Source organism: Seriola lalandi, unplaced genomic scaffold (genome assembly GCF_002814215.2).
Source record: "Seriola lalandi dorsalis isolate HSWRI2012SDOR001 ecotype SW California unplaced genomic scaffold, Sedor1 jcf7180002054861, whole genome shotgun sequence".
Classification (NCBI taxonomy): Eukaryota; Metazoa; Chordata; class Actinopteri; order Carangiformes; family Carangidae; genus Seriola; species Seriola lalandi.
Window position 1 is genome coordinate 3862556 of NW_019525414.1, and position 22801 is coordinate 3885356.

General features: G+C 43.8%; 1 protein-coding gene across 4 annotated transcripts in view; it reads right to left on the minus strand.

The window, feature by feature from the left end:
* Window positions 1–901: 901 nt before the first annotated feature.
* Window positions 902–22801, minus strand: part of rerea (arginine-glutamic acid dipeptide (RE) repeats a) — a 90115-nt gene continuing 68215 nt past the window's right edge. For 2 of the 4 annotated variants that reach the window (XM_023427729.2, XM_023427731.2), the window contains 12 exons: window positions 20279–20359; window positions 9907–10069; window positions 9695–9787; window positions 8946–9145; window positions 8515–8676; window positions 8300–8413; window positions 6824–8199; window positions 5921–6143; window positions 5107–5827; window positions 3601–3744; window positions 3308–3488; window positions 902–3202 (listed from right to left, as the gene is read on the minus strand). In XM_023427729.2, coding sequence (XP_023283497.1) covers window positions 3169–3202; window positions 3308–3488; window positions 3601–3744; window positions 5107–5827; window positions 5921–6143; window positions 6824–8199; window positions 8300–8413; window positions 8515–8676; window positions 8946–9145; window positions 9695–9787; window positions 9907–10069; window positions 20279–20359 — 3492 coding nt within the window. In that variant the 3' untranslated portion in view covers window positions 902–3168. Of the gene's footprint in view, window positions 3203–3307; window positions 3489–3600; window positions 3775–5106; window positions 5828–5920; window positions 6144–6823; window positions 8200–8299; window positions 8414–8514; window positions 8677–8945; window positions 9146–9694; window positions 9788–9906; window positions 10070–20278; window positions 20360–22801 lie in introns of all 4 variants that reach the window. The other 2 variants (XM_023427727.2, XM_023427730.2) reach the window with 1 other exon arrangement.

Here is a 22801-nt window from a genome sequence, read left to right on the forward strand (position 1 = left end):
TGAGAAGGATTTGAGTTGACACAAGTCACAGTCGCTCCACCGCCGGTGTGGATGAGGAGGAGGAGGAGGGGGGATGAATTATTCAACCAGCCAGCGCTGCTTGGCTCTGACGTCTTGTTGTGTCTTATGGGGAGGTGAGGCGAGCCGGCAACAACAAGCAGCACCTCCTCACAAGGCGGCCGTCACATGACAGCCCCAGGATAGAGCATCCAAGGAACCTCGATTTTCCCGAGGACAGGACATCATTTCAGAGAGCAGCAGCAGAATAATAGCTCCCTCTCAAAATGACAGCCATCGCTGCGGCACACCATCACAGATTGCTGGTCTATCACTCCCCACACACAGGATGAAATGACAGCCCAGCCCCGCTGATAGCAAAGCATCTCAGCCTGAGTAGGTGTTCCTTCTGGCTTAGCCTGGCTTTGATGTTATTATACCACAGCAGTGCAATATTCCGCTCTGAGATTCACTACCTGCTGCTGGGGTGATCTCTTAAAGCTCAGTATTTGTGAAGCTGAGAAAATGGAAGGCTGAAAAAATATGAAAACAGGAATGCTTGATCTGTTCCGTAACACATTTCTCCCGTCAAGCAAAAATTCTATTATTCAAGAGCAAATGTAGGACATGAGTGTTATCAAAACTCTGCTCAGCTGGAGAATTACATTTCACAAATGTAAAAATCAGAGGGAATAAAGAGTCTTTCTCCCTTTCTTTATTTGCCATTCAGCCAATGAGCAGTGAGTAATCAAAACTGTTTGCCCCTAAAACAGGATTATTTTGTCTCACGGCAGCTGGGGTTTAGCAGTCTGCTCTACCTCAGCACACAAACAACTTGTGTTTACAAAGAAATAAATGACTCATTGATGCATCAGAAGACATAACAGAAGAAGGGCAGCGTATCTTGTGGTGTAACTTAGTCGTTTATTTTAATTCCACAAATTTTTCAAAAAAATTACAAAATACTCAAATGGAGAGAACACAGGACTCACAATTTTTCTTATTATTTCTACTTTTTGTTTACATTGTGTCATCCCATGGCGACTACTCATATATACAATAAGCTTCAAGATACCAGTATATATATAAATCTTAGCAGTCAGAATTTACATTCTGCTATTGCCGCTTTGAAACAAGAAGCTAAACCATTGACAACACTTAACATCAAAGGTTTTGGAGACACAAAAAGAGGGAGTAAAAGGCAAGGGAATCATCAGGAAACGAGGCAAAGGATGATGATGATAATGATGATGAGGAGTACATCGTCAGAAGAGGGACAGGAATCAGTGGGAGATGGCAAGACAGAGTGACAGGGAGTGGTCAGGGCTTAAAAGACTTTTTTGGAGTTTTAAAAACGGGCCAAGAGTTTAATGTTTGCAACCATTTAAATGTAAATTATAGTGCTCTAAGAGAAGATATGATCACTTTTAAATGCAAGTACAGTTTCTTCATTTGGTTAAAAAAAGCCACAGTTTTCTAAATTTCATGACAGTTAAACAGTCTTAGTGCATGGAACAAATGCACAACTTATGTCATGGATTTAAAAACAAAAAATAAAAACAAAAAAACTTGGGCTCATGTGCACTGGTATGACAGGTCAACAGTACTTGTAACAGTCAGTGGCACACAAACACACCCCTCCTGTGGCCCAGGAGGCCGTGTGTATCCCTAAGGAACCAAGGCATATGGAAACATTGTGAGGATAACATACATACACACACACACACACACGCACACACACACGCACACACACACGCACACACACACACACGCACACACACACACACACTCACTCACTCACTCACTCACTCACTCACTCACTCACTCACTCACTCACTCATCAACCCTCTCCCTACAGGTGGTCGCGTGTCGGCAGGCCCCCTCTAGTGTCACAGTGAACATTATTACAGCCTAGCTGGAGCACAACTCAGTCAGACATGAGACCTGCAACAAACATGGATGACTGGACCAGGTGAAGAAAGGGGACACCACAACACAAACTAGCACCGACTCACAACCATTCACACATTTAAAACAATCCTGAAGTCCTGTCAGGCTCCTGTTATAGTGAACAATGTTAAAATTCAAGTCCCAATAATTTAAAAGAACTTGAAGTCATTTTTAATTTCTTCAGTTCTGCCAAATATGTTTCTGGTGTCCACATTTTTAAATTCATAATTAAAATCATTTTCTGCAAAAACAACAAAAAGTAATGAAGTGTTACTCCATGTTGTTGACTTAAATACTGACTTTAAACTAAATGCTAAAACCAATTGAGTGGATCTCAAGGATCCTTTTTCAGTGCAAACTTTGTTTTTCTTTTGAAACGATGGCGTCAGTGTGCACTCTACAGAAGCCTCAGTGACGACTGTGTCACCTCTTCAAGTGTATCAAATCATGAACTCAACGCGTTGAGTTTACACATTCTGACAACCTGCTGCGTGTCAAAGGTGTGTGGTGAATGGACGTGGTGGGTGTGACAGGTTTATGGTTTACATAGTGTGTGCGGGACTAAATCTAACACAGTGATGTCAGAGGAACGTCACAACTGAACCGCAACTCTCTCAGAAACTGCTCATATAATGCCATGGTGCTCCCCTCTGAAACAAGGGATAATGCTTCAAAACAATTATATTGGAGGTTGAAACGACTTGGTTTGGAGTCCACACCTAGTAATAATAATAATTATAATAATAATTATATGTTTATATATACTATTTACAGACTCAAAAACGCCATGCTGTAGCTTTTCTTAAAATTATGAAAAACCTCCAACAATGTATTAAAATAAATGTTGAATTTAAGATAGCACTTGTTATTTTTCAATAAACGGCCTGACCGGTCTTGTCTTTTTTTTTGTTGATAAGCACAGTGTCTTGTTCTAGCACCTACAAAAAAACGTCAGGGAAGCTTGTCATGCAGGAGTCTTGAGGACGTTGTCACTACTGGCTATATACCAAAGAAAGTCAATGTCTTGAAAAATAATAATTAAAAAAAAGTCCTTGACAAGAGCAAAAACCAAAATATCAGAAGAATTCTCAGACGATCCACTTGGCCTTTTCCGTTCTTCAAAACTGAATGTGTCCAGACGACCCCGGAGAGCCTCTGCAAGACCGCTCTGTAACAACTTCCTGTGTCCTGCACCTGTCAGTCGCCGCCTCCCTCGGCTGGTTACAGCTGCTTGTCGCTCTCCTTCTTCAGTCGGCTGAAACACAAACATCATCAAGTATTAGTATTTGGAAAATCAAAGGCAACACGCGATCAGTTTATGTAAATTTTTTTTCAGTGTAATCCCTGTTGCTTATCTGACCTGTAGTAGTCCTCCTGGCCAGGCAGCGGTCCTCCGTGCATGTGATGGTGACCGTGGAGCCACTGCTGCTCCATGGCCAGCCTCTGGAGCTCAGCTGACTGGGCATGCATGGCCTGCAGCTGGTGGGCTGCGGACATGGGCGGGGGCAGACCTCCTGGCAGTTCCCGTGGGTATGGAGTACCTGCAGGAGGCACAAACAAAAGATTTGATGAGAGGAGATCTGGCAAAGTTCGGACTGATAGACTGGATAAGATATTATTGTTAATGAGAGTTGATGTTGGCCGAGAGCTCACCGAAGACTGGATGGCGCAGCATCTCGTGTTCATGTGGCGGCTGGCCGAGGAGCGGGTTGGGGATGGCGCCGGGCGGGTAAGGGAAGCGGGCCAGGTGAGGTCCAGCTGCCAGGGGATCCACTGCCAGCGGGTGGGCCCCGGACCCTGACGGACACACAAGACATTCACCACCACCTTCTGGGTGTCAGAGTCTTAGGTTCAAGGTACACTCATTTCACGATGCATCACAGACATTGCATGCTACAGACATTAGTGATAGACAGCTTAATATTATGTTACTCCTCTCAAAGTTGACCAAAGAGTGCAGGGACCACTTGATACTTTTTTTTATATTTATCCGCTCAACAGTGTCTGTTGGCTGAATCAGAAACTTAATGAAGATAAAACATGCAGTGCGTTACTGCAGAGAGATGATATGGTAAAAATTTAAACTAGACAATATGGAAGCAGAACAACCATTAATTCAAAGGCCCCTTTGTTCACTCTTTACTGTGATGAGGGAAGTAGTATAACTGGATTCATTTACAGACATCTTGACTCAAATTACAGCACAATGATTGATGCCCTCTATTGTATATTAGACAAGATACTTCATATAAACCTCCTCAAAATTTTTCATCTGCTTGAATCCCTCATTATACATGATTTAACCTGCTCATAAATAACCAGGGGCTTGCTTTTCATTATCTTCTTCCTTCTTTTACTAAAACCCTTTTATCCAATCAAATATTCTTAAAATAAACTGCCTATAACACTGAATAACACAGCTGAAAACAACATCCTGTTAAGTGCAGATGCTTCTTAACTAGACTTAAGATTTGACACTGGTTACAAGGTTCTACACTTGGTCCTCAACTATTTAAAAAAATATATATTAACAATTTACAAGTGGTTTGCATCTCTTTGTCCGCTCATCTTTGTGCTGATTTTAAAGATCTCCCTTTCCATTTCAAATTATAATATAGCTAATATAATTACATTATAATTCACAGTAGCATCAATATCACAATAAAATGTCAAGAAAATGAAGCTAAAACATTCATACATCCATTTACAAAATCCAGTTGAAAAACACAAAAAAACACATGCTGAATATGTCTGAATATGTGTAAAGGTAAAATTTGGAATATTGACAAGTTTAAGATCGATTCATCCGTCTTCCCATTTATAAATTAAATTACAGCAACATAAATGTTGCACAAATAAAAAGAAGACAGCGTCTATTTTGGAAATACAACAAACTACTCTGACGAAATAGTTGCTCTCATAAAGGAAAAAAAAAAAAGAAAAAGAACAAAGCCATTTTGAAATATCCATTTAGCAAATACTAACGTTCTGGACAATGTGACTGTGTTTACCAATGTGGAGCAATAACTACATTTAGTTTCCTCCAAAATGGACGTAACATTATTAATAACTGGTCAAATGTATTCTACTTTCATATGTTGTGCAGTGTCACTTTAACAGTGGTAAAGAGGTGTTTGTACAGGCAGGGCTTTCTTTTACCTTGGTGAAGGGGATCTTGCTGGTGCAGGTGGAGATGGGAGTGAATATGCGAGTGCTGGTGGTGGTGTGGCGTAACATTGAACATCTGTAGACGGGCAATGGGGTCATTGGCCACTGTGGCCATCCTCTCAGCATGGAGTCTCTCTGCAGCCAACCTCTCTGGGTAGCTCATTTCTGGCCGCAGCTGGGGCCCAGCGAGGGCCAACCGCTCACGCTCTAATGGGTTTAGACCAGGATGGAAGGAGGCGAAAGGGTGAGGGCCGGCCATGGGGGGCAACGTGATTGCCCCATGCCGGGCAAAGTGCTCCATGGGGTTTGTAGAAGGGTGGAGTGTGTCCATCTCTGGAGGCTTAACCTCGAAACCAGGTTTCATCCTCTCCCTCAGCTCCCTCTCACGAATCTCCCTCTCGCGCATCTCCCGCTCTCGCAGCTCGCGCTCCCGCATGGCCGGGTCGGCGTTGTACAAGCTGGGCATGTGGTAGGCCAGCAGCGGGTCTGCAGGGTTGAGGGACACAAAGAAGGGGTGGTTTCGATTTGTGGGGGACATGACGTGAGGTCGGGCGTACTCGCTGAGGGTGCGCAGGGCAGGGGTATCGGGGCCAATGTAAGGAGGCACAGCTGCAATTGTAGTGGGGGGGCCGTCGAAGGGTGGGCGCATGTGGGCGGGGCCGGCCATCTGAGGTTCACCCATTCTGCCTTCATGAGAGGAACTGGAGGCTTTCTGTGAGGGGAAAACATCATGTTTTGTATTAGAGTTTTTTTTTTTTTAATGCAACCACCGTCAAACAAAAGAGAGACAAAGCAAACCACTCACCGCAGCTCGCTCCGCTTCCTTTTCTCGTTCCCGCTCTCTTTCTCGCTCTTTTTCCCTCTCCCTTTCTCTCTCCTTCTCCTCCCTTACTTTCTGTTCTGCTTCCCTCTTGGCTTTCTCCAGAGCTTCCTCTCGTTTCTTGGCCAGCTTAGATGAAGCCAGGGGAGTGAAGTAGAAATCTGTCCTAGCACACGAGTTGTAGCCCCGGTCCAGGTGCTTGTAGAACCTGAGGTCACGGTGGAGAGAAAAAAAAAACCAAAACCCTTTAACACATTCAACATTTACTCAGAACAACTGAATAATGTTCCAGTTTCATAAATAGTTGTTACAGACAGACAAAACAGGCTAATGCCATTATTTTCATCTTGAATTCTGCATGTTGAATGGAAGGATAATGTCCCATTAGATGAAAAGACAGCTTGTGTTCGCTTACACTGGTCCATTATTCAAAAGCAAACAAACTCCCTTGGCATTCACTTTTGCTGCTACGCTGAGTATGTATTAAAATCCTCATTGCTATTCATTGGCAGTCTGAGAGCCACTTAAGCACAAGGCAACTACAGATACTCATATTCAGATGCCTCTGTTCACTTGCATCTCACTGTAATTAATCTCCCTGCTCTCAATCCCTGATAATTCCTCGCCATCAGCCACTCAGAGCTCAAGGCTAATTGTGGCCTTGGATGCTGGTTTTGCTGAGGACATTTGATTTGTTGCTTACATCAAAGCCTTAAAACCTGAAGGCAGGGACTCTTTTGTTGTTGGGTGTGTTTGAGAGCTAATCAGCATCCCCAGACAAGACAGTAAGCAGCTCAACAGATTACTGATAAATAACAGCTTGCATAGGTTCATGTTTTTCCTCTTTTAAGATAATGTTTGGGTCAAAATAGGTGTTTGTAGACATACCGTGCTGACTGGCTGGCATGGCTGGGTGTATTGACGACAGTAGGCTCTGGGGAGGGGCTTCTCTGTGGGGGTGGGGGGCTCTCTGGCTCTTCTGACTCATCCAAAGGCTCCTCTTTGATGTGCACTGGTGGCAGCACTGGACCCGGTCCGGCACAAGAGACTGAGGCAGGGAGTGGCATGGAGATGGAGGAGGATGGAGCGGAGGAAGATGGAGGCGGTAAGCCAGACATAGAGTTTGATGATGACGATGAGGGAGGGCCGGTTGGAGGTAGAACTGTATTGAAGGGATGGGACGAAAATGGCGGCTGCGGTGGCCCGTTCGGATGCGAGGCCGCTGCAGAGGGCGGCAGTGGAGGGGCTGGGGGAGGCTGGTGGCTGGCTGATGGTGGGAGGCTCTGGGACTGGGTGAGAACTGGAGGCTGGGCTGGGGGAGGCTGAAGCTGCTGCCCCTGAGGCATAAGCTGAAGAGGAGGTGGATGTGCTGATGGAGGATGGTGGGTGGATAAAGAGCTGAGGGGCTTGAGGGCAGGAGGTGGAGGCAGGTTTGAAGGCATCTGAGGAAATGGAGGTGCGGACACGTGGGGTGGGTGTTTGTGGGACTGTGGGTTGGGTATCTGAGGGATGGGTGTGGTTGGTGGGGGCTTGATATGAGGCATGGACAATGGGGCAGGGGGCAGGGGCTGCTCTCTGGGAGGCTGGCCTCCACTCTGAGCAGATGACTGGGACTGGGAAGGAGGCGTGTGCGGCCTCTGCTGTGATTGGCCAGAGATTGGCGGGGGTGGGACCTGAGACTGACCAACAGGGAAGCCCTGCGGGGGCATGGAGTGAGGGTGAGGCATGTGTGATGGGCCAGGCTGCAGTGGATGTGGCATGGGAGGCATGGGGCCGTGATGCGAGCTGGGTAATGACTGAGGTGGGACTGGGGGGCCAGGAGGCGGAGCCTGAGTCATCGGTGAATGTGGAGAAGGAAGCCTTTGAGGGTGGAGGGATGCTCCTGACGGGATAAGAGACATTGGGCTAGCCTGTGGCAGAGGCTGGGGAGGTAGAGAGGTGGAGGCCGCTGTCGGGGAGACTTGTGGGGGCAGTGAAGGGGCTGAGGTCGTAGGTGGAGGAGGTGCCGAGGAGGCTGCTGAGGTGCCTGGCTGACACTGGATGACTGGAGGGTGCTGGCTCTGCAGGAGCTGCTGCTGCTGGGCAGAGGAGTCTGAGTCGCTCTCATTGTCGCGGGGGCTGGGGATGCTCGGGGAGGAACTCCGGTTGTCCTGGTCAATGTCCTTAGGATCGCTACTAAGCTCCTCATTGATGCTGCGCCCGTCAGAGCTCTCGCCCTCTCCCTCCCCCTCGCACTCTGAGGGCGAGTCTGGCCGACTCAACTCCTACGGGACAGAAGAGAGAGAGGGATGAGCATCATGATACCATGTATATGCATTCCACTGAATCACATGAGGGGAAGTAAAACAAAGACCATAGACTCACTTGTGTCTTGGACTTTTTGGCACTGGCCCTCTCTGGCTCCTCTGTGTCTGACGCTCCCTTCTCTCGTTGCCGTTTGGCACTCTTCATGGGTGAAGGAGCTTCCTCTTTAATCTTCTGTGGAGCCAAAGCAGCAGAGCCATTACGGCACATTTCACAGAGACATGTGCATAGAAAAACAAGGTTTCAGTGAGTCAGTGAGTCTGTGCTGTGTTTACCTTGCTTGGCTTCTTCATGGAGTCTGTCTTGCTGTCAGTACTGTCAGTACTTGCCGCGCTGGGCGAGGTACGTCCGCTGGAGCGCAAATCCTCATTGGTAGGCGAGGCTCGGCCATCGGGACTGGCTGTCTGCTTCTTACGACCACTACGTAGCGTTGACATCTAATGACGACAAACAAATGAGTCAACATAAATCATTGGCACTCTGTTTGATCTGGATAAAGGAAGTTAAAATGGAAATGTACCTCACTTTTAAAAAACTAAAATATATGAAACAATACGTATCAACACTGTCCCTATACTACTTATCTAGAGATGATAAGGTTATTGCTTTGTAGTCTGGCTCTGCATTACACCTGGGATAACTCTGAGGCTGTGGTTCCTGAAGGTGAAAATAGAGAGATAGATGGCAAGCAGGAGTGTGTGCGCACCGAGCCTCGGTTCCGTCGGGTCCTCATGCTATGCTTCCCGCTGAGTCCATCCTCTTCCTCTTTGACAGGTTTGAACATAAATGGTGGCGGGTCCACAGGCTTCTCGATGGGGGGCAGCTCACCGTACTTCTTGAAGTGAATGCGGCAGTCTGTGCACAGCAAGATGTTCTCCCGGCCCCCGTGGTGCCAGTCCTTGGAGGCTGAGGAAAGCCATTTACAGTTGTGAAATAACACACTCTCACAGGCAGTGAGAAGTACAAACAGAACACAGAAAGGATCTCACAAGTACAGCAGTAAGGCCCAATATGGGGAAATATTCCTAAGAAACTTTGTTACTAAGAGAATTATTTTTTCATGGATAATTTAAAAAATATCAATAGTATCTTTAAGTAAATATACCTCTGCACTCTACTGCGTACTGTATTAAGGTCTGTATGGTTCACACTATAAAGCCAGAGTTATTAGCCACCCTTGTTGTTGTGATGGCAGTAACCTAAGTGTGATCAGATGGGAGCCTGGCACTGGGAGCCAGCTGTGTGGAAAGAGGGGAGGGATAATGAGGTGGAGAGAGTGAACGAGCTGTGGGCTCATGTCTGATTTGATCAAATTAGTCCTGACATCTTCTGATGCCCATCTGTCACACAGCGCTGCGTTGTGCAGGCTCACACTGATCCCAATCAGGACAGGAATAACCAAGCAAGTCCATATGACGGGTGTTGAGTGTCCGTAAAAGGAACACAGTGTCTTACTGGTAGTGAAACAGTGGCGGCAGGCGTAGCCCTTCAGCTCCTGTTCGCTGTCTTCACTGTCAAAGTCATCTTCACTGGCTGAGCTGAGGTCCACTGGAAAAGAGACAAAGAGAGAGAACACTTCACATACGTCGCTCTAACAGCAGAAGATATCAGGTGATGTCTCCCCCTTTTCCCCTCTGCTGCCATTCAAGGGGTCACAATATACGTACAAAACTCGCTGGAGGGGGGACGTGAGGGGGTGTTGACAGGAGTTGAAGCGGTTCGTGTCTTGATGCGGCGGAAGACGGGCTGGCGGCGGTGTCTGCGGTGGGCTCGACAACTTGCTGCCTCGGGGGTCTTCTTCCAATAGTAGTAGAAGGTAATTAGCTCTCCCTGAAAGGAAACACAAAACGAATGCTGTTAAAACTGAGAAATATATCACAAGAACACAAGCACATGCGTTTGTAATGAGGTGAAGGCACCACTTGACTTTAAAGAGGTTACTGAATTAAAAGGATTAAAGGTCTATTTGTCCAAGTTGTTGAAAAATTGGAAAATTGTCACTGTGAAATATCTGCAGTTAGGCTGAAGAAAAAATGTGGAATATACACATTAGCAGTCAGCACAGTATTTCACAGTGAAAGGCCATGGAGTGGGGTCAGTCCATGCCAGGATTTGTAGTTGGCCGGGCATGTTTGTGCTGCGGCCCTGTCTGTCCCAGGATTAGGCGAGGAGGCTCACTGAATGCAGGGATATTAGGATCAGTACATTGGTGGCTGCCTGGGTGGCAGGAGCTTGAATGGGAACAAAAGAACATGTCAGGCAGAGCTTTGGCGCTACAAATAGGGAGTGAAATGGCTCCTCGCCCCTTCACTGGAAGAGTCAATTGAACTTTAATCAAACATTCGGAGGGGCGCGCTTGCCAGTGAGCGAGGCGGATAAATCCAGTGTACAAAAGGCCGCCAGGAAATCAATACCCAACTGAAACATTAACACATGCAATCATGGATCAGAGAGCACTTTGCTGAGGCAGCCTGTGCATATTAACTGCTGCTTTCCGGCCACACTCATAATACACAAGTCTTAAAAATTGGCGACAGGAGTCAGGGACAATTATGCAGTTTCCTGTGGGGCTTTGCCTTTTTTTCCCCCTCACCATGAACTCTCACTTATTGGTGGTCCTCCAATAGCTCTATAACAAATTCATGAAGGTGTGGCGTGACTGTTGAGTGAACAGTAAGTCACCTGTAATCTTTAAAGCCCAGAGGGAGCCCATCTACTGTCTGAGGTCCGTTTAAACTGCTGTTCAACAAAGCTCCCAGGGTTTAATGGCTATTGATTGTTTTCCTACTGCGCTTCAGCTGAGAAATTTGACACAAATTAGTCAGTGCATTGCTCTCTAAAATGCATTAACAGCTTTTCAGCAACAGCTTAAAAAGTACTATCAAAAAAGGAACCAAAACAATGGCAGGAAAGGATTTGATGAAGTGGTGGCCAGTTCAAAACGGCTATAAAAAGCTTCTCTCTCAACTCGATTTCAACAGTAACAGAAAATAACAGTAACAAAGGCAGCAATTACAAAGTTTAATAGGCTGCTATTAATGCAAACATAAAGGTGGTTGCAGATTTGATTTCTTATTTCTTATCTAATGAAACACAAAACTACTTGAGGCGAGTTGGCTTCTCGCTGTTTGTTGTGAGAAAAATCAGGTCAGGGATTGTGCAGATTGTTCCTGTATCGTTAGGCCGTGTGAGTATCTGACATTAAGGAACAAGTTCTCAATCACTGCTTTGATTGGCAGAAAGCGCTCGACTCAGTGGGACCAGGCCACTTTAATAAGATCTCCCTTCATGTGGCTCTTAGGGGAAATTCATATCTACCAGTGCCTGTAGGACTCCATCTTATCAGGCGAAGCAGTGCTGGGAACATTTACTGAGGGTGTCTGAGCTCAATGAAACTTCTCAAATTTCAGGGTAAATTAAGGTGCTGCACTGTGTAATGGCAAAGCCACTGCTCCAGTGTTAAACTGTCCCATGCCCCGCAGCTTGTGCTAGTTGTCTGCAGATGAGCTCATGTGGAGTGGTGGCAGAGAATCCACATGCAGGTGATCAGCAGAGACAAATCAGTAGGACTCTTTAAAATAAGGATGGAAACATTTCCTTTTTACTTATGGAACATTTACAGACCTTCAAATAACCCTGAAAACATTATTTTGTCCGTGCTCACAGCAAGAACAGAACAGCTAATGATTATTATATCAGCTAAAAGCTTTATTATGTTGCCATGTGTTTGTGCATCTATTTTAGGCAGTAATAGAACTTTCTAGTCATTTCCCATGTGCCTCCCTCTTCAGCCTGGCCGGCCAGTTGAGAAGGCAGGGCGCAGGTGCTAACTGAGGGAAGGCAGGCGTCCTGATGTGAAATCTAATTGAAATGTGCAGATCAAAAGTGTTGAGTGTTGCCGAGCGCTGGCTTTGCTCTGTGCCTAATGACTGTTCTCAGCAGTGCCTCTCTGCCTCCTCGCTGCAGGCTGACAACTACACGGCCTCAACAACAGCTTGGCAGACACAGGGAAAGGTCACCCTGCCTCTCCATCACTTACACTGTGTCAAGTACCATTACATTAGGCAGGGGCCAATGAAAACATTAACTTGGGCTTTTGAATGGGTATTAACAGGTGCACCGATGAGCTGGTACAGCCGGATGTAAACGGAAAGAGGAAAACAAAAGCAGCAGCTTGACAAAATTAGAGTAAATTTGTTGAGTTGGAAAGTTATTTCTTGTGAGAAAACAAGAAAAAAACTGGGTCCTTATTCAAAACTGAATACAAAAAAGAAAAGCTCCTTTAGAGCTCACAAACCCAATTCTGAATGGGGTCACATTGACAAAGGAAAGACTGATGTGAGACATCACAGGCAAGGGCTTTAAATGTGGAGAGGAGTTATATATGATGTCTGTGAGTGAAGTGCAGGCGAAGATGAACATGGCATTCCAGTGGTTGAGGGAGGCTTTGAGCTGTAAATTAGTGTCAAAGGGAGACTGACAGATTACCTCTCAGAACGTGCCCGCGTGTCAAATTTGGTTCCTCTGAAGCCACATACGTCCAATCGCTCACACTGACTGTGTACTTTTCACCATATGCCTACAGCAACACTTTAACTTTCATTACCTTCCGTTTCTCCTCCTTCATTGCGTGTTTAGCCAGCGAGTTTGTGTGCACCTTACTGAGGCTTCCAAGTAAAGTTGCCATTTCCTCATAAAATGAAGACGACAGTAAACCAGAAACAATTCCATGAACCTGCATCCAAAAACAGCTCACCTGCTGTATCCGGTAAAAAAAAAAAAAAAAAAAGTCACGGAAATACTCGAGACAGAAGTCTAGATTGGCCCTGGCCTCTGCACCATAATTTTCCCCAGTCCACTAAATCACTGTAGAGCGGTACAGAGTGTGCTGCCGCTCCGCAGAACATGAGATAGTGACAACATAAGCTCAGTATTATAAGGCGTTTTAGACTGCTTCCATCTGCAGGAGCTTTCTGGCTGGTGGATTATCCGACAAGGAAAGGGCTTACCCTCCTATCACGACACTCAGGGCTTCCACTCCAGTTATTGCCACTTAAAATGGTCGTCTACATACAAGTATCTACGTGTGAAATGGATTCAATGTTTCCTTTACGTTCAACCATGTCTGAGAGACATGGCAAGAGTTTCATCCATCGTCTAAGTATTTTTCTCTCCTTCAGTTATTGTGACTGATGAATTACTTTAAAAATAATCTGTAATAGCTGAAACATTGTAGAATACTTGTAATTATATTCAAGCATTCCTCCTTACTAAGGGCCAAGAACATAGAAGTCATATATATATATATATATATATATATATATATATATATATACACACACACACACACACATTAAGAACAACACATACATTTTCTTATATTTCACACTATTTTGACCTTATCCAAATAAATTGATATTTCTGGGAGGGCAAGTAGGTTTAAAAACACAAATCAACAGGTGAAGGAGGAAAACATATCCTCACTCCGGATTCTAAGAAGTGCTATGACTCATAAAGATAATTTCTGATGTGATCATATTCAGTTTTATACTCAGTTGCTGTGTTTTAAGCTTATCTCCCTGCCTGTAAGATTGAGACTTAATAAGGTTAACCATGAAACCCCTGTAGACCACAGTATAATTGCGGGTGGGAGTGCAGAATCCTCTACTGGGCTCGGTGGTCCTGTGTGCGCAAGCAGGGCTGAGGGCGAGGGCTAAACTCATGTATTTACACCCTCATCCCCTCTCAGGCCCAGGCCTGAACAGATGGTTTCTGTTTTTCCTGGCAGATTTGTGACAGAGCCACAAAAGGCCCCTGCTTTGACATGAAGCCAAACGGTTAAGGCCGTTACTGGCAAGAGCAGGGGAAGGAGGAGAGAACAGGGGAGAACTGAGGAGGGGGAGGGAGGGCTGAGTGTGGAGGAGAGCCGAGAGGGAGGAATAAAGAGCTAGCAGAGGATAACAATGGACAATCAACCTCGAATCCAACCACAACCCTTCCTAAAAATCTCTCCACAAATAAAAATCTCAGCTAAAAATGTAAGGCAGTTCAGCCGCAGCCGGGGGAGCAGAGAGCGCAGGGAGCATGTGATTTCTGGGCTCTGGTGGCTGATAGTGAGTTGTGTAAACATCCATTAGTGCAGCATGAACCTGTGCTCCTCCTGCTTCCTCCACAGTCTGCAGCCGGAGGAGGGAGGATTGCTTCCTGATTCATTTCAGTGAGGTGAAGGGGAATGTATTTCTCTGAGCTAAATCAAACCAGGGTTTAATTATGTATGTGCTCGACCCCTGGACTTGGTATTCTTCATCGCCCATGACAGGTTGTACAGTGTATCGTTTCGGTGAGTGGTGCTTGACTTTTCTATCATCCTCACGCTGGCTGTAACTGTAGGAGGTAACATTGTAAACGCTTATGTGGTTGAGCGGGCCAGAAGCGTACTTGTTATGCCTACAGGGCCATGTAACATGTTGTGGAGAGAAAAAGTGCATGTGCATTAACTTAAGTATTTATAATCTTTAAAGGAAAGTTTAACATGAAAATTATGCTCTAAAACTATGAACTTGTACATTGTATTACACATAATATGAAGCGAGTTTTGATGCTAGAAGATGGTTTTGGATTTATGAACAAATTCCTTATTAATTAATTAAAACATCAACTACACATTCATAAAATGTTTGCTTAAATAGATACAAAAGCACACCTGTAATCTGACTAGGCACCAGGTGAATAACAGGTGAAAGAAACCATTTTCTGAAATTTAAATGATCAAATTTTAGACTAAAATAGTAGTGGTGTCCTCATGAAACTGCTTCAAGGTCTAAAAGTTACAGCTACAATTTTTCTGAATTGGTATAAAAAAAAAAAAAAAAAAAAAAAAAAAAAAAAAAAATCCTATTTCGTGAAATAAAATCCAGAGGTCAAATAATCAAGGTATCAGCCACATGTATGTAGTGGATTCAAAAATAGACCTACAGCACAGTGATGTCTTTAAGCCCAGCGGCAGACGATGGAAACTGAATAGTGAAAGGACCTTGGCTGGTGGAGCAGAGTGAATGTGAAAGGCGGTTAAATAGACAGCCATTCCCTGCTGCGTGGAGCCTTTCTGCTGGAGAATGACTGAATAAGCTCTGCTTTCACAGGTCAGGGATGCACATGCTGAAGAATCAGCACTTGTGTTTTTCCTGCTGTAAGCGCTTTTGCCAATGAAAGCAGATTGGATGGCAACAGTGCCTTTCTGCTGGAGGGTCGATTCTGCGTGTTCTGCTGATAAACTAGTCCCAAAAAACCACAACATGAAGCTTACCAAAGAACTCAATTACACAGGGAGCTCTGGCTCTCTGAGCTCCATCTATTAGGCTGAAAAAAGATTTTGCCTACACTCAGCCTGTGCTAAATTGCCTGTGGTCTGCTAAAAGAACATCAATACATGCGGGTTGAGCTTCCATCAGCCGACAGTGATTTCACTGACTAAACAAGTTATATCATTTACCAAACACGGAAGCTGTTCTGTCACACCACTGACAGCTGTTGCCAACTGGACCAGGCCCCTGTAGCTGGTTTAATTAGTGTTTGAACCAAAGTATTTATAATTACACTCATCCCCAAGGTTCTGGCTGCTTAGCTAAGGACATGGCAATGAATTCAACTTGACGTTTGTACAGATTGTACCAGGGCAAACATCTGCTGTGAGGTTGTGTTGAGAACACTGTTCTCCTGTTGGCCATCCTGTAAATGACAGGGCCTGGGGGGCTGAGCGCTGTCTTTTCTCTGAGAGAAAAAGATGCTGCAAGAAGCGCTCAGCACATCACCTCCTGGTTGATCCGAGTGCCGACACAGCTCCGGATCAGGTCACCTGCACGGTATGTCCTGAAAATTACAACATGCTCTTCAGTCACTGGGACTTTTGTACCTGTACTGTCACCTAACACGATCAACAGCTTACAATAATACAACCATAATACAATAAACAATGAACAGGACTTTATGAAAATTGTAGTTCTATTTTAAAATTATTGCTGCTACTTGCCCAGTTGGAATCTTGCTGTTTGCCATCTGAGGACACTTGTTTGACTTGTGACATTAACACAAAGCAAATACATACTGTGGGTTCACCCGTGCTAGCTCTTCTCACACTCTGCCACTGCACCTGTCTGTCTTTTCCCCCTCTATGCCAAAACAAAACAGGATCCAGCCGCATAAAAACATCTCCATGCATCAGTTCAATGTTTTATTCTTGTTTTCCTGCCCCGCAACTTTACACAGCTTGAAGCTGATGTTTTGCTGTGCAAGTATCAGCCGAGTGTAATACTAAAATATAAATAAACTTGTTTTACATTTTTGCATCCCATGATTTTACAGAATGTCAATAAAACAGAATGAGACAACTATGTCAGTGCTAATTTTGTGCTAAGATATACAGTATGTGCTTAAATATTTAAAAGTGAGGTAAAGCAGTGTGGCCACAAGAGGATAAAAACATGCAGAAATGATAAACATACACACAGACTCCCGGCTTTTGTACTATGCTTGTATAGTTTTACATTGCTATGTTGGGTTTATTAGATTATGGTTTCCCTGAGTTATATTGTGAAGCATTTTTTATGATCTATAAATACATAACACACTGATATGGGAGTATAAAGTAAATAAATGAGTTGTATTTTCATGAAATTTATAATCTCCCTCACACAAACTGTGCTGAATACAATTTTAGGCATGAGTTGATTTTGCAGTAATGTTTTTTACTCGTGATGCATATTTTACTTTGTGCCTTCAGCACAGTGAAAAGAAACTGGTATCTGAACACTGAAAATAACCTTGTCCCCAAAAGAGTTAAATTTCAGGAATGTTAATATGTTCTTATTTCCACATTAATATCTTAACAACATTTAATTTGCAAGTTAACTGCTGCACCTATTTCCACAAATGAAATAGTCTGTGCTCTATTCTGAATGAAAATAAGCCAAAATTTAAGCATTTCAATTTGATCTCATTTTCAACTGTCAATTTCCCTGCTCAGCTGCACAGCAAACAGAGCTATGGCTGATACAAATCAGTTCAGCAAATACGGTCTGTTGATATCCACTAAAACCACATTTTTATGAAAACCTCTCTGGTTATCTGTGATCTGCCATTTCAGCATATTTAGTTGTTTAAACACTGGGAACAGTAAGCTCAGGTTCTATGACGTCCTCTCTGGGCTGAAGGAAATGGTGGCAGCAAAGCCAGTTGCAGACGGTCAGACGACACACCCACTTCCCCCTCTGGGCCTTTATGTGACTTTATATAAAGCATTCCTGAGTGCTAGTCAGGCCTGGTGTGTTTACACAGCGCTGGGTGCTTACCCTTGGCACTGGCTGTTCGAGCCGTGCTGGCGCTTAAGGGGCAGTTCAGCTAATAGGGGCTAGTGGGAGGAACAGAGAGGGGCAGACACACTGTGTACTGCACCTCTGGTTATAAGCCCAAAGGCTTTATGCTCTGCACTCTGGCTCAACAACAGTGGTCCGGCCAGGACTCAGGGCAGGAACACTGGCATTTCTGTAACATGCTTCCTTTTTCGAAGGCTTGGCATGCGAGTGGAGTCACAGAAATATGCGTCTGTGACTGGAAATAATGGGAAAATTTCTGTCGTTTACCAGACCTAAAATATCTTCAGATATTGTTGAGCTCATGTTCCAGAGACAGGATTTGGGAAAGAGCAGGTAGAAAATAAACAGAGCTTTCTTGGGGTATTGACAAGCTCTCGAACAGTCTTACAACAAAAAAAAGCAAGTTCCATCATAAGCAGAGTTTTTCTTCCCCCTGGTGCGACAATCCAGGCTTTTCAGTGACTATATTGAGCTAACGCCCCACCTTACCCCTTCTCCTCCGATCTCTGCTACGCTCCCCTTGCTCTTCCAGTCATTTTCTCCTCTTTTCATATGTTTAAAGGGCAGTTTATTTTCCATTTGCAGGGGGAAAATTAATCTTTCTCTGCTCTGTGGTGGTGTCAGGCCGAGATCCTGGAGGAGGTCTATTACCTCTCCTGCCAAGTAGACTCCCCCTCCAGGTTGAATTGCATTAATACCTCCTTTATAGCCAATCAACTGGACTAGTCATATATTTCAAAACCAGTAAAAATAATTGGAGAAACCTCTATGAGGAAACTGTATTCACACACTTTAATCTCTTATTCAAGAGGCTGAGATTGGTTTTGAGGAATAAAAATGTAGCACAAAGGAGGTGACACTAAAGAGTTCTGGAGTAAAAATATTACATGATATGTAGGGCTGTTTGAGAAACAGGGCTGACATATCCTCAGCTCACAGCAGACAAGGAAATGAAGCGGGTGAGGAGTATGACAAACACCTTTGATTTTCCTTTGATGTCTGTGTCAGCACTGTATCGGCACACTTCCAGCAGGAGCAGCCTCACAGAAACAGCTACGTCTGCACTGTTTTATGAATCAAAATGCATATCTAAGAATAAATTAATAGCTAAGTCAAAGGTGTGGAGGACTTGAAAGAGACATGTACATGTACAACATGTTCCCTTTATTGCCAATTATAGTCAAGTATGTCTCTTATTAGTCTTTCCTGTGCAGTTATATGAGACAAAGATTATAGTATAATGTATGTATGTATGTCATCTTAAAGAAAAACAACGCAAAGTGTATGTGTTGGCGATATTTTGTTTCAACATAATAATTAAATTCAACAGGGTTAACTGTTGTTAATCATTGCTAGGCCTAGATTTGACCCATTTGTACCATGAAACAGGTCACACAGTTGTTGAATGATGATTAACACATTGACGCATGCGCACAATCACGCTTGCACACAGAGGAGGGAAACTCTGACAAGAGGAACATCAGCCTCAGCTCGAGTACATAAATAACATAATTACAAGACTTCCTTAAAGCATGACAGATATTAAAACACTTTGTGTCCTTCAATCAAAAGCTTTGTGACTGACCTACAAACATTGAAACGACCAAAAAAAAAACCCCAAACAATTATAGTGCACGAACAACAACAAATACTAGGCACAATAATCTGTGTTGCAAATGTAAACAAAATTAAACCTGCGCCAAAATTCAAAGCTCAGATTTACAACCTGCTTTCACTTAAAACGGATGCAAGGACTCACGCTTGACAACAACAAAATTATTAATATAATATAATATTTTCTTAGGGGGTGACATCAGCAATTTTAACAAACAACGGAGCCTATAATTTCTTAAACTCAAACTCTTTAAGTATGTGAATTTAAATAATCTAAACTAAATATTGACTGGGCCTGAGTCCCGAGTGCTGTGATCCCAGTTATACCGTCTGTCTGTGGAATTCAACTGATATACTAAACATAATTCTGTTTTCAGTTCGAGCCTTCATGTTTATTGTTAAAAGGCTCAGACTGTAACCTGCTTTTTAATCCATTTAAATCCACTCTGCTGCACTTTACAGTTAACTACTCAAAGTTGGTAAAAATGTAAAAAAAAAATTATAATAAAATAAAATCTGAAGAACCACTACAACACTACAACAGGAGACAAAACATGCTGCTACTCAGACCTGAGACGTGCTATAAACACAGTGGCTCGCATCACATCTGCACAACTTGTTTACTATTTACGAACAGAGGGTGCTAATTAATGTTCAGTGTGTCACTTGTTAAGTTTCAGTGGCTGACTGCAAAGTACATTTAGCCGTTTCTCTTCTCAGGTATAACACATGTTGTTGTTTTTTTTCCCAGACAGCCTGAAGAGAGATCTGATAATACTGCAGCACAGTTGTTGGCAGGCTGCACTTACTCCTTATCAATAAGGCCTCTGGTTAAAAAACAAGTCAGCCTCAAAATATCACACCGAAAACGTTGTGGAAAACTGCTCGAATGCTCCGTTAGCAAACTACATGCACCTTCTTTTACATGTTTCAGTACTATTAAAACACACACACACACACACACACACACACACACACACACACACACACACACACACAGGCAGAGAGAGAGAGAGAAAAAAAGTTTAACAATATAGAGAGAAATAAATCTTACCGTTTCTTTGTTGGGCAGCAGTTCTTTCCGGATCCTGAAGAAGTTTTTGCCAAACTGTCTCAACCCTTTAATGAAGCGCTTCTGCAATTTTTCACAGAGGAAGAGAAAGAGAGAGAGAGAGAGAGAGAGAGAGAGAGAGAGAGAGAGAGAGAGAGAAAAAGACCAGTTAGTATCTGTGAAGTCAGCTAAACTGCTAACGCTCAAAGTTACTGGCTAACACCACGACAAAAAACATTGTTTTCATTTCACTACTCTGTGGTTGGAGAGGTTTGGTGTGTGTCTAGAAACCTCTGTAGCTGTTTAAACTGCGGAGCAAACACAGCCATGTCAGGGCAAAACGAGAGAGGAAATGACAAGTAAGGTAGAGAGAGACGCTGAGATTAAGCTCGTCTTTTCATATGGAGACAAATACAGTTAGACTAATAAAATACATTAATAGGTATTTAAAAAAAATAAACAGTAGACCCAGGGATGAACACACTGTTAATCTCACAAGTGAAAAGTTCAAAGTCAAAAGCTGAACTCGAGAGTTTAAAAGCAAGAAAATGCCTTATGGTGCATGGTGGACAGTTTCTATTTCTGTCCGTAAATTTTAGCAATTTTAAAAGCATGGAAAACATGTCAAAATGTAAAACTGACAAATATGCTGTGACAAGAGGGAAAGGATATGAACAGCACGATGAAACAAATTGCAACTTCATAACATCGGATCTAATCAGAAATGAACGCTAAGTCTGAACATACCACCTTAACAAGCACAAAAACAACATCGAAATGAATAACGACCAAAAAGCTGAACTACCTAAATATATTTCTTTTCCTTTAAGCGCCACAGGCTGCGAGCCATAAAAAGCAGAGGCTGAAAACATTCATAACCAGCGAAGCAGACAACCAACAGATTTACTTTCTTGTTCCAGAGGCGAGCCCCGTTCCTCAGTGATCTCAGCCAACCGTTTCCACCAAGTAACTCCAGCAAAAAGCAGGGAAAAGTCCTCAGGGAGCGCAGCACAAATCTCTACGCCCAGCCACAGGTAAAGGAAAAATTAGGGGGCAAATCCACAATGTCTCCGACGGTACATTGCTTTTTTTTTTTTATCCTTTTTTTCCTTTTTTTTTTACAAGCAAGAAATAGCTTGTCACTCTCTGCTCTTCCACTACAAAGGGGAAGGCTTTACATGTGATCTTTCTGCAAGAGAGCCTCTGGTTCGCAGCAGGCTGGAAAACCCGGAGTGGAGTCCTGTGCTTCATGTTAGTGTTAGGCACACCGCTCATTTCAGCCCGTTCTCAATCCTACAGCACGCTGCACAAGCAGGCTTCATGTCTCTACCCGCACACAGCCGCTGCACATTATTAAAACTAAACCAAAGCTGTCTATTTCCCTAAGAGGAAACTACAGTAGTCCTTTAAATTAATTCAGAGCTTGGGCTGAGCACGCACACAGAGGCACAAACTCGACTAGCTGCCAGCCTGAGAAGGGAGGCAGGCTGATACAGTTTGTGTGGAGAAAGGTCTTGGACATGGTGGAAGGAGACAAGTGAGAAGGAAAACCAGACATGGAGCCTCTCCTGTTTGTCAGGACTTCATTTTCCATGCCATGTACACTACATTATGTAACCACAGACTGTTTACATACCCAGCTTTGGTGGGGAACAAAGGCCAAATTTACAGAAGTTACACAGCCGGCTGCAAAACACAACTGTCTTTTGAAGGGGAAAAAAACAGGCAAGAAAGAGAGGTCTATCTCACCAACAGGAATGAATGACTATATTTATCTCAATTATGCAAACAAACTCAATAATCTCAAGTTTTAGAGTTTTCATGTGTAATTGTAAGGATCAAAGTGGACAAGTATAAGTCTAAGTTAAACCAGACTAAATAATCAAACATGAGAGACCTGATGTAAAAGAGATGACAGCTGAATAAAGAGGCCTGTCCTATCAGTGCCATGAGACAGCAGTTAATTTACATTAATCAGGCTGAAGGTGTAGCGGTTGATTAACCAGTAGATGGAGCCGTCTCCAACACAAGCGCTCCCACACATGTGACACCCATCTCCAGCATCTCGAGGGGTTAAGAGCAGATTTACCATTTGGACTGTGAAACTTGCATAGAGCTGCATATAACAGGTGGAACGTCACTGCAGAGATTCAGAGGAGCAGCATTACAAGGCTTGTTTGACAGGCGAGGACAAAACTGGGCTAATATTCAAGAGAAATATTAGCTTCAAAAATCTAGTGTGGGTGCAAAAATATTTGAATTAACCTGAAGCAGAGTCAGTACTGAGAAAGAGTTGGATTAAATTTCCATGATGTGTTTAGTGCCTCTTTAGCAGCTGTAAAGTCAAAGTGCTGCATATTCACCTAAGCTTGTAGAGCTGCTATGACAGAAATCAATTAGACCTGCCCACGCAGCCTGTGTGTCTGTCCTAATTATGTCACCTTCATTATGTTCCCCAACTGTACTATTTACTCAGTCTGTCCGTCCGTCTCCACAGAGGAGCTGTGTGCATGCCCACCCCCCCCC